Raw genomic sequence first — 12,710 nt, 5'->3', positions numbered from 1 at the left:
TAGAGATTTAGTGGTATTTTTCTGGGGGGGGAGGGCAGTGTCCCACCCATAAAACCTTCTGCTTGGTTGTTTGTCTGGTATTAATCCCTGCTTATCTACGGTACTTACTTACTGTTTATCCCTGCTTATCTATTAACACCAGACAAACAGTCAAACAGAAAACAATACATGCATTCTGCGGCCCATCCCTATTGGGAATAAATACTCACTTAAGAAGCTTACATCACTTACGTCGTTTAGGCCCTGCCCCTGATTCCTCCACCTGGTAAACAGAGAGCCTGTTGATGCCTCCACAGATGGTCCCTTTCTCCCCTTTGCACTCATTGTTGCACTCTTCCTGCTTTGCAATATTCACTGGCAGTTGGTTTCCACAATAGCATTCTGCTCCATATTCCAAGCCGGCGTATTTATAAGCCCTGGGCAAAACCAAAAAGAAAACTCTTCTTATATCATCATTGCAACCTAGACCAAAGACAAATATGGAGTGATGTTCAAAAGGAGAGTGGGGGGAGGGGGGTCCTGGGAAATGGTGGTGGAGGAAATCAAGGGGAAACGGAAAGGAGACAAGTTGAAGAAGAAAAGGTAGAGACTTCCAAGGACTCTTTGTAAAGCCCTAGAAAGGCCACACTTGGAATACTGCATCCAGTTTAGGTCACCTCATTATAAAAAAGATGTTGAGACTCTGGAAAGAGTGCAGAGAAGAACAAAGATTATTAAGGGCGTGGATACTAAAACATGTGAATGGTTGCAGGAGTTGGGTATGTCTAGTCTAGGGAAAAGTAGGACTGATAGCAGTGCTCCAATATTTGAGGGGCTACCACAAAGAGGAGGGGGTCAACCTATTTTCCAGAGAACCAGAAGGCAAGACAAGAAACAATGGAAGGAAACTAATCAGGGAGAGAAGCAACCTAGAATTAAGGAGAAACTTCCTAACAGGGAGAACAATTAACCAGGGGAAGAGCTTGCCTTCAGAAGTTGTGGGTGCTCCATCACTGGAGGTTTTAAGAAGAGACAGGAAAGCCACTTGTATGAAATGGGATAGTGTCTCCAGCTTGAGCAAGGGGTTGGACTAGAAGACTTCCCAAATCTCTTCCAACTCTGTTATTCTATTATTCTGACTTTGCTGGATCAGCCCAAGGACCATCTAGTCCAGCATTGTTTGTCAGACAGTGACCAAACTTGCAAAAAGACATTGGGAAGGGTTTTGATGGCTCAGTCACACATTTTGATGCTGTTGACTCAATGCTGCTGTGTAATAGAATACAGAACATAGAATCCTAGGGCTGGAAGAGGTCTTTGTCCAACCCTCTCCTCAAGGAGACCTTATATCATCCTGGTCAAATAGTTGTCCAGTCTATATAGTATTTATAGTATAATAGAGGTATAGTATATAGTTGTTGTGGCCCGCCAGTGGCCAGCAGAACTGGCAGCAGATTCGGACAGTGAGGAGGTTGGGGAGGAACGTGGGCCAGTCCTGGAGCCTGGGGAAGGCTCGGACGATGGCTCTGAGTCAGAGGCAGAGAGGGGGCCAAGGCCATCTGGTAGTTCTTTGCTACCTCCAGAGTCTCCGGAGTCTGACATCAGCGAGGCAGAAGAACAGCGTGAGCCTGTTCCCAGTGTGCACATGCGCAGAGCTGCCAGGAGACAGGATCAATTAAGGAAAGAGGGTCAACTTGGGAGTAAGGCTTGGAGATGATTGGCCCCTCCCATAAGACATAAAAGAGAAGCGAACGGGACGTGAGTTTTTGCAGGAAGCAGTTAGTTCATCTGGTCGGTAAAAGCTCTGGAAAAGCTCTGTTTGACTCTGTGCTAAGTTTGGCCTTGCCCTGCATTTGGCAATTAGTTCTCTGGCAGCATTCCAAGGGAGATAAGGTGAGTGTTTGTAAACACTCCCCTAATAGACTGTTTGAGAAGCCTTTCAGACTAGGAATGACAATAAAGAGGTTTGCTGGGACTACGTTTGTGCTGTTTACTTTCTAAGGAAGCATAGGTCAGAACAGATTGAAGCTGACCTGACCGAAGCCATGTTGGAGCTTCGGTGTTTTCACACTGGAGCTGAGGGATAGGGAGGGAGGAATAGAGATAGTTGGGGTTTTGTAGCCAAAACAAAATACTTTCTCCTGGGAACCAAGGACATTCTCACACCTGGTGTGTGTGTGTGTGTGTGCGTGTGTGTGTGTGTGGGAGAGGGAGAGAGGGAGAGGGAGAGAGGGAGAGGGAGAGGGAGAGAGACAGGAGGAGTAGTGATGTTACCAGGCAACTGAAGAGTACCTTGATTGGACCATGTGACTGACTGTTTGGGGAAGGGGAAAAAACTTTTACTTTTAATTAGGTGAAAACTGCAGGAACCTTCAGAGCCGGTTTTCACCAGAACTGTGCCAATAAGATATACCCAATAAAACTATTCTTTGAGGAATCTATCTGCCTTGGAGTTTTGCTTGCTATGGGTATATTACTTGGAACCCTGACATATAGTATATTTGGGGATAATCTTGGCAGACAGAAGCAAGATCTGCAGACAAATCAAACAAGCAGCTGCTAAGCCCACAGAAGGAGTTGAGGTGTGGCAAATGTCTCAGAAGGGAACCCTCTCTAGTTTCTTCAGTTGTAAAGGTGAGGGGGGAAAGATGTGCTTTCAAATTTGGATATCAGCCTAGTTTAAACAATAAGCACATCTATAAATACTATCTTTATTGTAAGGCTACATTAATAGAATTTTTGCAAGAATGAAAGTACATCTCTCTCCCCTCACCTTTACAGTCCAACAAACTAGGGAGTCCCTTTTGAGACATTTGCCATGCTCCCATTCCTTCTGTGGGCTCAGCTGCCTCTTATCTGATGGTTCCCCTGGCTGTGGCTTCTTTTGTCTCCCAAGGTCATTCTCACTGTTCTGACGCAGCCTTTGCAGAAGCAAGAAAAAGACTCATCACAAAAAAACCCCTCTTTATTTACCTCTTGTGAATTAATGGCATTCACCCACCGAAAAGTCCGGGCAAGAGTCCTTCAAGGAGTTAACTGCAGTACAGACCTTATCAGTTCCTTGCGATAATTTCAAGGCTGTGAGCTCCCAGTCGAAAGGCTGCAAATTAAGTTCTGGCAAGCAGTCTTTGTGGCACGAAACACAATGAGCAAAATCTTCAGAAATATGAACTGTTGTCTCCTACGACAACCCTTCCTTCTATTTATTCCCCAGCCAGGGAGGGGCCATTCAGCATCCATATGTGCTTTGCTTCCCAAGTTGACTCCTTGTCCTCCATTGCTCACGTCTCCTAACTGCTCTGCGGATACGTGCATCTGGAACAGGCTCCAGCTGTTCTTCCTCCTCACTCATCTCAGCCTCCAAAGGCAGCTGCCTCTCCAGTGGCTGGGAAATGTTGGACGGCCCTGGCTCTATCTCTGCATCCGATGCAGAGCATCCATCAGAGCCTTCCGCAGAGTCCAGCACTGACCCAAGTTCCTCCCCAACCTCCTCATCATCCGAGTCTGTCGCCAACTCCGCTGGCAGCTGGCGGGCCACAACACGCACATACCATTTCATGCTGAGTCAATATACATAAAATAAGGACCAATTCATGTTAAGACTGATTTGGCCATTCCTGTTATGGAGACTTTAGGAGCAACAGCATGCAGAAGAAATAAAATACTTTTTTTTCTTATTTTTTTTACCTCTCAGCACAGGCTTCTTGGCAATGGGAAATTGTCATTTTTCTCAAGTCATAGAACACGGCTCCTTTCAACGTCCTTTTTCTTGAGTCGTTGCCAAAGCAGCCAATATAAGTGCCTTGAGCATATGAAAATACAACGGACAGTTAGAAAGAATCTTGAGAATAGAACTGAATACCAAAAAAAACAAAAAACCCTAGCATTCTCCTTTTAAAGAATAGCCTTGGATTCCTCTCCTATAATAGCTGTAGACTCATGTTCTGCCAAGAAGAATGAATAAAATATGATTAAGAACTGAACTTTAGAGCGCTCCATGGCTTATGACCTGGTTATCTACAAGACCGACTGCTGCCACCAGTAGCCTCCCACCGGCCGGTACGCTCTCATAGAGAGGGGCTCCTCCGGGTGCCGTCGGCCAAACAATGTTGACTGGCGGCCCCCAGGGGGAGAGCCTTCTCTGTGGGGGCACCTACTAACTGGAATGAGCTCCCCCCGGAGATACGGAGGATCCCGGATCTACGCATCTTCCGCCGCGCTCTTAAGACCTTTTTATTCTATCAGGCTGGCCTGGCCTAATTTTTCCCTTTTTTCCCCTTTTAGAATACAAATTTTAAATTGGTTTTAATTTATTGGGGTGTTTTAAATCTGTCTTCAGCCAAATTATTTAATTCCGTTCTAAATTTTGTACTTATGTGTTTTTATCTTGTGGCTGTTCACCGCCCTGAGTCCTTCGGGAGTAGGGCGGTATACAAATCAAATAAAACATAAACAAACAAAACATAAACTTCATGTAAGAAAACATATAGCATTTTTATTAGTAATCCTTGGCTCACAACCATTCATTTAGTAACTATTCGAACTTACAAACAGCACTGAAAAAAGTGACTTATGACCATTTTTCAAACTTATGACCATTGTAGCATCCCAATACACTGTTTCCCCCAAAATAAGACATCCCCTGATAATAAGCCCAATCGGGCTTTTGAGCGCATGGCAATAAGGCCAAGCACTTATTTGAGGGTTCAAAAAAAAAAAAGACAGGGTCTTATTTTCGGGGAAAAACACGGTAGGCTCATAATCAAATTTGAGAGGCTTGGCAACTGACTCATATTTATGACAGCTGCAGTGTCCCAGGGTCATGTGATCCCCTTTTGTGACCTTCTGACAAGCAAATTCAATGGGGAAGCGAGATTTGCTTATCAACAACTGCAGTGATTCATATAACAAATGTGGGAAGAAGAAGAGTGCGGAGAAGAGCAACAAAGATGATGAGGGGACTGGAGGCTAAAACATATAAAAGAACAGTTGCAGGAATTGGCTATGTCTAGTTTAATGAAAAGAAGGACCAGGGGAGACATGGTAGCAGTGTCCCAATATCTCAGGGGCTGCCACAAAGAAGAGGGGGTCAAGCTATTCTCCAAAGCACCTGAGGGCAGGACAAGAAGCAAAAGATGGCAACTAATCAAGGAGAGAAGCAACCTAGAACTAAGGAGAAATTTCCTGACAGTAAAAACAATTAATCAGCGGAACAACTTGCCTCCAGAAGTTGTGAATTCTCCAACACTGGAAATTTTAAAGAAGAGATTGGACAACCATTTGTCTGAAGTGGTGTAGGGCCGTGATGGCCAACCTATGGCATGCGTGCCACAGGTGGCACGTGTAGCCATATTGGTGGGCACGTGAACTCAGCTCCGTCAGCCTTCTGGGCCCACTGGAAGTTGGCAAACAGGCCTCCAGAGGGCCTCCAGGGGTGGGGTGGGGAAAGCTGTTTTCGCCCTTCCCAGACTCCTGGAAAGGCTCTGGAGCCTGGGGAGAGAGAAAACAGGCCTACTGGGCCATCACATGCCAAAAGTGCGGGGAGCGGGGGGGGTCACATGTGCATGCGCATAGAATTATGAGTCTGGGCACGCATGTGCGCGAAACCCCCTCCTCCCCCCGCTCCTGGCATGCGATGGCAAAAAGTTTAGCCATCACTGGTATAGGGTTTCTTGCCTGAGCAGGGAGTTGGACTAGAAGACCTCCAAGGTTACTTCCAATTCTGTTATTCTACTCTTGTCAACTTGCAAAGCTTTCAAGTTGCCATGAGCAAGGAGGAGGAAGAACTGAAGTGAATTCCATACATTCTTCCTGACCGCAATCAGAAGGAGGGTGTTAGGTTTCACAGCCAGCCAAAGTGGTTAATTGGAGAATGTGATTTATAACATGGCCAGAGAAAAGGGGAGAGAGAGGGTCATAGGGGAACGTAAATCTATGTGGGATCAGTCCTAACTGCATCCGAGTATTGCCGGAATGTCGCTCCTAATAAATGACTGTATTTCCTTTGAAGTTTGCATCATGGCTCATGAATTAATTAGGGCATCTTTCGGAAACTTGACAACTCTATTCTAAAGCGCCATTGTGACTTTGAGCAGCTGCTAAATGAATTGTTGTAAGTTGAGGGCTAACTACTGAATATTTCATTTTCGTTCAAAAGCTATGACCATTTACTGTACAATCAACTTTCTCACTTTCCCCCATAAAGGTTGATTGGAGTGTTTATGAAACGTCTCATGCCAGTTGCAAACCATTATTATTCATTCCTGATTCTAGTCAGACTTTAAAGCACATCTGATTGGAGAAATGAGCCAACCCAGATTTTGTATTCATCAGAGAAACCAGGAAAAAAAAGAAGAAAACTAGAACCAGGGCTAGAAAGCAAAAGTGATATAATTTATTCTGGCATTATTAAGGCATGTTTCCTGCTTTTCCCTGACTTCGACATCCTACTTGGAAAATCTTCAAGCAATGCAACATTTATTTAAAACCAATCTTCCTTCATTCTCCGCACTGACCCCTTTCCTTCTGTAATGCAAAATTAAAATGAAACTATCATGTTTGCATCTCCTTGATAAAGCTTCTGAATTCAATCTTGCAAACTGTCAGGCAAAGGTAGAGAGAAGAAGATGGGGCATACGTGGAGAAATGAAGACTAGCCATTTATCTGATTTCTTGTGAAAGGACATGAAAATGATTTTTAATTATGTACGAACTACGAAATTGCAACAGGAACGTTTAGGCTGATCCGGGGGGAAAAAAATCACCTTTTGGTTAGCGTGTGGCACAGTGATGAAATCCAAATGTTTTTACTACAGGTTCTGTGGGCATGGCTTTGTGGGCATGGCTTTGTGGGCGTGGCAGGGGAAGGATACTGCAAAATCCCCCATTCCCTCCCCACTCCTGGGGGAAGGAGACTGCAAAATCTCCATTCCCATCCCACTCTGGGGTCAGCCAGAGGTGGTATTTGCCGGTTCTCCGAACTGCTCAAAATTTCCGCTACTGGTTCTGCAGAACATGTCAGAACCTGCTGGATTTCACCCCTGGTGTGGCAGCAGCCCTGGCCATTGATCAGCTGACATTTTCTGTAAGGCTTTCCAAACGAAATACATGTGCATTACAGCAGAGGAAGGATTCATCTGGTTATGTCCAGTTCGGGCAAATCGGTAGTGGTAACTGCAGGAGGCTCCACCCACCCGCCCGGATGTAATGCGCGAGCACTGCGCATGCATGTACTCACATTTGCGAACCAGTAGAGAAGATAAGTGAATCCCACCTCTGCATTACAGGTAGTCCTCGACTTACAACCATTCATTTAGTGACCATTCAAAGTTACAGCGACACTGGAAAAAAAGTGACTTATGACCGCTTTTCACCCTTACGGACACTGCAGCATCCCCGTGGTCATGCGATCAAAATTCAGATGCTTGGCAACTGATTCATATTTTTGACGGTTGCAATGTCCTGGGCTTGTGGGATCACCTTTTGCCGCCTTCTGACAATCCAAGTCAATGGGGAAGCCAGATTCACTTAACAGCCGGGTTACTAACTTCACAACTGCAGTGATTCACTTAAGAACTGTGGCAAGAAAGGTCATAACATGGGGCAAACATCACTTAACAAATGTCTCTCTCCCTTAGCAACAGAAATTTTGGACTCAGTTGTGGTCCTAGGTTGACGACGACCTATATTACAGCACTCTATCACATCAACTACAAAAGTGTAGAACTCATAAATATCTCCTTTTCATTTAACATGTATTGTAAAAGCTTTGGAAATGGATTGGTTGACGGTTGGTAAAGTCTCTTTTCTCATGATAGCTAGCTGCCTTCTTGTGTTTCTTAGAAATCTCTTCAACTGCATGGGTTATACTGCACAAAATCTGACAGCGACACAATCGTGCCCAGCGCTCTCTAAAAAGCAGAGCTAAATTTTATCTGATTGATTTGAATCACGGTAAGATAAAAGACAGGCAAGGAAATCTGAATCACAAGAGTTCTGATGCAAAAGGAAACCACCACACAATGTGAACATAACAGAGAATAATAGTAATAAAAAAAGATACTGAACGTCACCAGAGAATGTTACTTGTGTGTGCATTTGTGGGTAAAAATTATTACTGACTCTTTGCCCCCTTTCCATGCACACGCCTTGGTGAACAATTTCATTTCCACGAATGAAGGATTCACGCAATGTAGTTGAATTATTTCTGCAACAAGGACACGTTACAGAATTATTCTTCCACTCCCCCACCATCCAGGCAGAGCTGAAGAAGCTTCTTGGAGGAGAAGCGAAACGTCTTCAAAGAAAAACCAGAAAGTCCAGTTGCCTCTTGAAAAAGCATCTTTGGGACAACCAGAACCTGGATGACTGAGAATCTCCGTAGACGCACATTACGGAAGTTTCTAGGTCACTGTATTTCAAACTTGGCAATTTTAAGATGTGTGGACTTCAACTCCTAGAATTCCTCAGCCAGCCTGGATTTCTTCAAACAAAACCCTGTACTCTAGTCCAGCAGTCCTCAACTTTTTAGGTGCCAGGGACTGGTTCCATGGAGGGCGTTTTTTTTCCTTGGACCAGGGATGTGTGGTTTCACCTGCTGCCTGGATCCCGTGTGTGTGCAGATGGCCAAGTTCCTGGTGGGCCAAAGACCAGTGCCAGGCCACAGCCTGGTGGTTGGGGACCTCTGCTCTAGCCCAGATGTCTTGAAATTGCTAAATTTTGTTCTAGGTAGAAGAACAGTGACTTACCTTGACTTACAATCATTCATTCAACAAGGTTTGAAGTTAGAACGGCACTGAAAACCAGTTCTTGCACTTACGACCGTTGCAGTGTCCCCATGGTCTTGTGATCAAAATTCAAATGCTTGGCAACTGGCATGTACTTATGCCTGTTTTGCGGCATCCTGGGGTCATGTGATCACCATTTGCGACCTTCCCCTGGGCTTCCGACAAACAAGTCAATGGGGAAGCTGGATTCATTTAACAACCCCATCTCACAGCCATGGAAGCTGCCGTCCCACTTGTGGTTGAAAGTTGAGGACTACCTACATTTCTCCTATCTCGGTCGGAGTACTTTAAAGTAGGGAAAAGATATCTGAAGCGAGATCAATATTTTTTTTTCCATTTCATGTTGTCATTTAATTATTTATTTCGCATCAAAACAACCTGCAAATCCTGCCTGGTTTATCCTATTTTCTCTTGCTTTAAAGGAGAGTGAAGTAGAAAGAATTGTATATATGAATGGTATACATCCGTGATGGCGAATCTGTGGGCACGCGAGCATTGCCCTAGCTCAGCTCCAGCGCGCATGTGCGCACCGGCCAGCTGATTTTCACAAAACAAGGCAATTCACTCGTGCGCGCTGTCCACACATGCATGCAACGTTAAAACAACATGGCAATTCACTAGTGTGCACCATCCACATGTGTGTACAGCGCCAAAAACACAGCGATATAGGACGGGATTGCACCTGGGTGGGTGGGCAGGCCCACCTGCAGGTAACCAATACCAGTTCGCCCAAACCGGTCCAAACCAACTAAATATAACCTCTGGTCAACATCCCTACTGATGATCCCAACCAAAGCAAGCACACACTCAAGACCTGCCAATGTCTCAGTGCAAAACTTTGTTGAGTGCATCATTTTGGCACTATCAAAGGCAAAACCAGCTCTGCCAAATTCCCGCGCAAACCCACTGTAGGAAGAAATATCCATCTAGTTCAGTTGCAAGCTGGGAGGAAGGCACTGGAAATAAAATGGAAGCTGGAGGCTGATTGGAAAGAAGGTCAATTTATTGATGAAGCAGAACCACCAGGGTTTGTGGTTCTGGGCAGCTGACAAAATGGAGTTGAAAGTGGGTGATTTTTATATCTTCGTTTGGGCTTTGCACTTGAGCTTTCTGTTCCTGTGCAAGAACATGTTTTTTTTTTAATTTGATTTATATGCTGCCCTTCTCCGAAGACTCAGGGCGGCTTACAATGTGCTCAGCAATAGTGTGTTTTCTATTGGCTGTTGTCAGATTCCTATGGGGTCATGTAGGGGTTATGTAGGGGTCATAGCTGGCTCTAGGTAAAAGAGGAAATGCAAATCCTAGGCCCGTGATGCCAAACCTATGGCACGCATGCCACAGGTGACACACAGAGCCATATCTGTGGGCATGCAAGAGCTACTTAGCTCAGCTCCAGCTGATTTTCGTGCCTTCTGGGCCCACCAGAAGTCAGGAAACGGGCTGTTTCCGGCCTCTGGAGGCCCTCCAGGGAAGGGGGGAAGGCAGTTTTCGCCCTCGCCAGGCTCCTAGAAAGCCTCTGGAGCCTGGGGAGGGTAAAAAACAGGTCTTCCGGTCACACTGGAAGTCGGGAAACGGCCCGTTTCCGGCCTCTGGAGGGCCTTGGGGATTGGGGAAGGCCATTTTTGCCTTCCCTAGGCTCCAAGAAAGCCTCTGGAGCCTGGGGAGAGTGAAAATGGGCCTTCCAGTCCCACCATGCCATCACATGTCAAAAGCGGGGGTCATGCAGTGGGGTCGCACGTGCATGCACAGGGGGCCGCATTGAATTATGGGTGTGGATAAGCATGCATGCGACCCCCCCGTGTGACACCACCACTACCACCCCGCTTTTGGCACGCGATGGCAAAAAGGTTAGCTATCACTGTCCTAGGCACTTGTCTGAGCTAATTTGGTCAACCTCTGGCTTATTGTTTACCTGAGCTCCCAGGTTTGAAGTTTGGACTGCTCTGGGGGTGGTGCAATCAAGGGGCCTTGGACTGCTCTGGGCTGCTTCTAATCCTACCATTCTGCCTTTGTTTCAAAATATCCTGTCTTGAATGGATTACCAAATCTGCATTTCTAAAAGCTCACTGTCTGCTTGGGGGCAGGGAGACTTGGGCTGCTTCCTGCCTCTAAAAACATGTTTCTCCATTTTTCAATTAGGGAAATATAATATTCTGCCTTTTTCAATATTCCTCAAAGTATTTCCTTCTTCTAGGAGAGGGGAGCTTCCCACACCACAAAGTACAAATTGAATTTCCCCCTCCCCCTATTAGCACAGGTCACATTGTCCAATTGAGTGTTATTGTATTGTTATGAGAAATAGTCTCTGGGTTTGGCTAACACCTGCAGATGTGTCCTTGAATCTCACAGCTCTCCTCCTCAAAAGTCTGGAGCCTGCATTTCCTTCTCAACCTTCCCTCCTCCCTTGTTCTTTGGCAAGCCAAGAAGCGATAATGGTTGCAACAGCATAAGCACACTTTGGAACTTGACACCTGGCTTCTAACAAATCAAGCCATCATAGAATCAACCAGTTAGATGAAATCTGGGTAATTGTTTAGTTCAACAGCCTGAATGGCTGGCTGGAGAATTCTGGGAGTTGAAGTCCACACGTCTTAAAGTTTGCCAAGGTTAGATACTCCTGGTGTAAAGCAACATTAACAGATTGCTTATATCACGGGTGTCAAGCTCGTGGCATCATGTTGCCATCATGTGAGGTATCGTGACATTTCCCCCCTTTATGGAGCTGGGGTAGACATGTGACGTATCCATCCCGCAGGCCACCAGTTTGACATCCCTGGCTTATATCTTCCCCAAAGTCAATTCTGTGTTCCTTTACAGCAGTGGTGTCAAACTTGCGGCCCGTGGGCTGGATGCGTCACGGACTGGCCACGCCCACACCCGGTTTAGTGAAGGGGGAAAAAGTTGTGATACATCATGTGATGACGCTGTGACAACACGAGTTTGACACCCCTGCTTTACAGGGAACAGAATCAAGAAATTCAAGATGGCAGCTTTGAATAATTACACTACCATCCTTACTTTTTCTGACATACATCGCATCCACAAACACTTCTATACACAAGCTTTTTAGACTTAAATGGAGGCTCTGCTTTCTTCTGGTTTTTTTCCCCTCCATTATTTCCCATCCCGCGTTCAGTCTCTGAATGAAAGCTTTCCACAGATGGATCCAAAATAAATCATTCAACCTTCAGCCTTTTTTTTTTTTATGGCTAAAAATAGCCAATAGAATCTACATCACTCTCCTTTTTGGATGAAAAAAAGAAGAGTAGAGAAGAGAAAAAAATCAGCAAAGTAGGAGGAAATGCTAGAACTCCTGAATTAAGATGTTGAGACAAGGTGAATGTTATGTTTCTTCTAAAGAGGTGAACATTGGCACTTTCCAAACATGCAATTAGGAAGTTCACAAGCTGTGAACAGACACCCACAATAAGCTGCTAAGAAGGTGGGAGTTTCTCTTTCTGAGCTCCATTTCACAGGTTTGGAGAGGTTTTTTTTCATCCTTTGCAGCTGCACATTCAAAGCCATCTGGGCTTCCTCAAGTTGTTGTTACATTGTGAGATAGATAGAATATTGTGGTTTAACCTCTTTTCCTCCTGCTGTCAACTCTGGAGCGAACCTGACTGAAGCTATCTTCTGCTGCCACAGAGTTGCCACAAACTCTGAGAGGGGGAAAGGAAGTGGAAGTTGACAGACTGGCAAACAGTCAAAACAAAGCGTTTTCCTGTGGGAACCAAGGTCATCCTAACAGGTGGCAATTGAAGGAAGAGAGGAGGGACCAAGCAGCCTGCCAACTACAGTGACATTTGGGGAGGGAACTATTTATTATTTTAATTAGTCTAAAACTTCAGGAACTTTTTAGAGTTCGTTTTCACTGGCTGTGCCAATATGATGTATTCAATAAACACGTTCTTTGAGGAATCTACCTGCCTCAGAATCCTACTTTTG

General features: G+C 45.3%; 1 protein-coding gene across 2 annotated transcripts in view; it reads right to left on the bottom strand.

The window, feature by feature from the left end:
- Nucleotides 1-12,710, bottom strand: part of WSCD1 (WSC domain containing 1) — a 51,554-nt gene that overhangs the window by 33,385 nt on the left and 5,459 nt on the right. For both annotated transcript variants that reach the window (XM_070945559.1, XM_070945551.1), the window contains exons 3-4: nucleotides 3,667-3,781; nucleotides 232-416 (exon numbers count right to left, since the gene is read on the bottom strand). In XM_070945559.1, coding sequence (XP_070801660.1) covers nucleotides 232-416; nucleotides 3,667-3,781 — 300 coding nt within the window. The remainder of the gene's footprint in view (nucleotides 1-231; nucleotides 417-3,666; nucleotides 3,782-12,710) is intronic.

Source organism: Pituophis catenifer, unplaced genomic scaffold (genome assembly GCF_029215685.1).
Source record: "Pituophis catenifer annectens isolate HBS135680 unplaced genomic scaffold, rPitCat1.0.hap2 SCAF_1, whole genome shotgun sequence".
Lineage (NCBI taxonomy): Eukaryota > Metazoa > Chordata > Lepidosauria > Squamata > Colubridae > Pituophis > Pituophis catenifer.
This window is presented reverse-complemented; position numbering and strand designations above follow the sequence as displayed.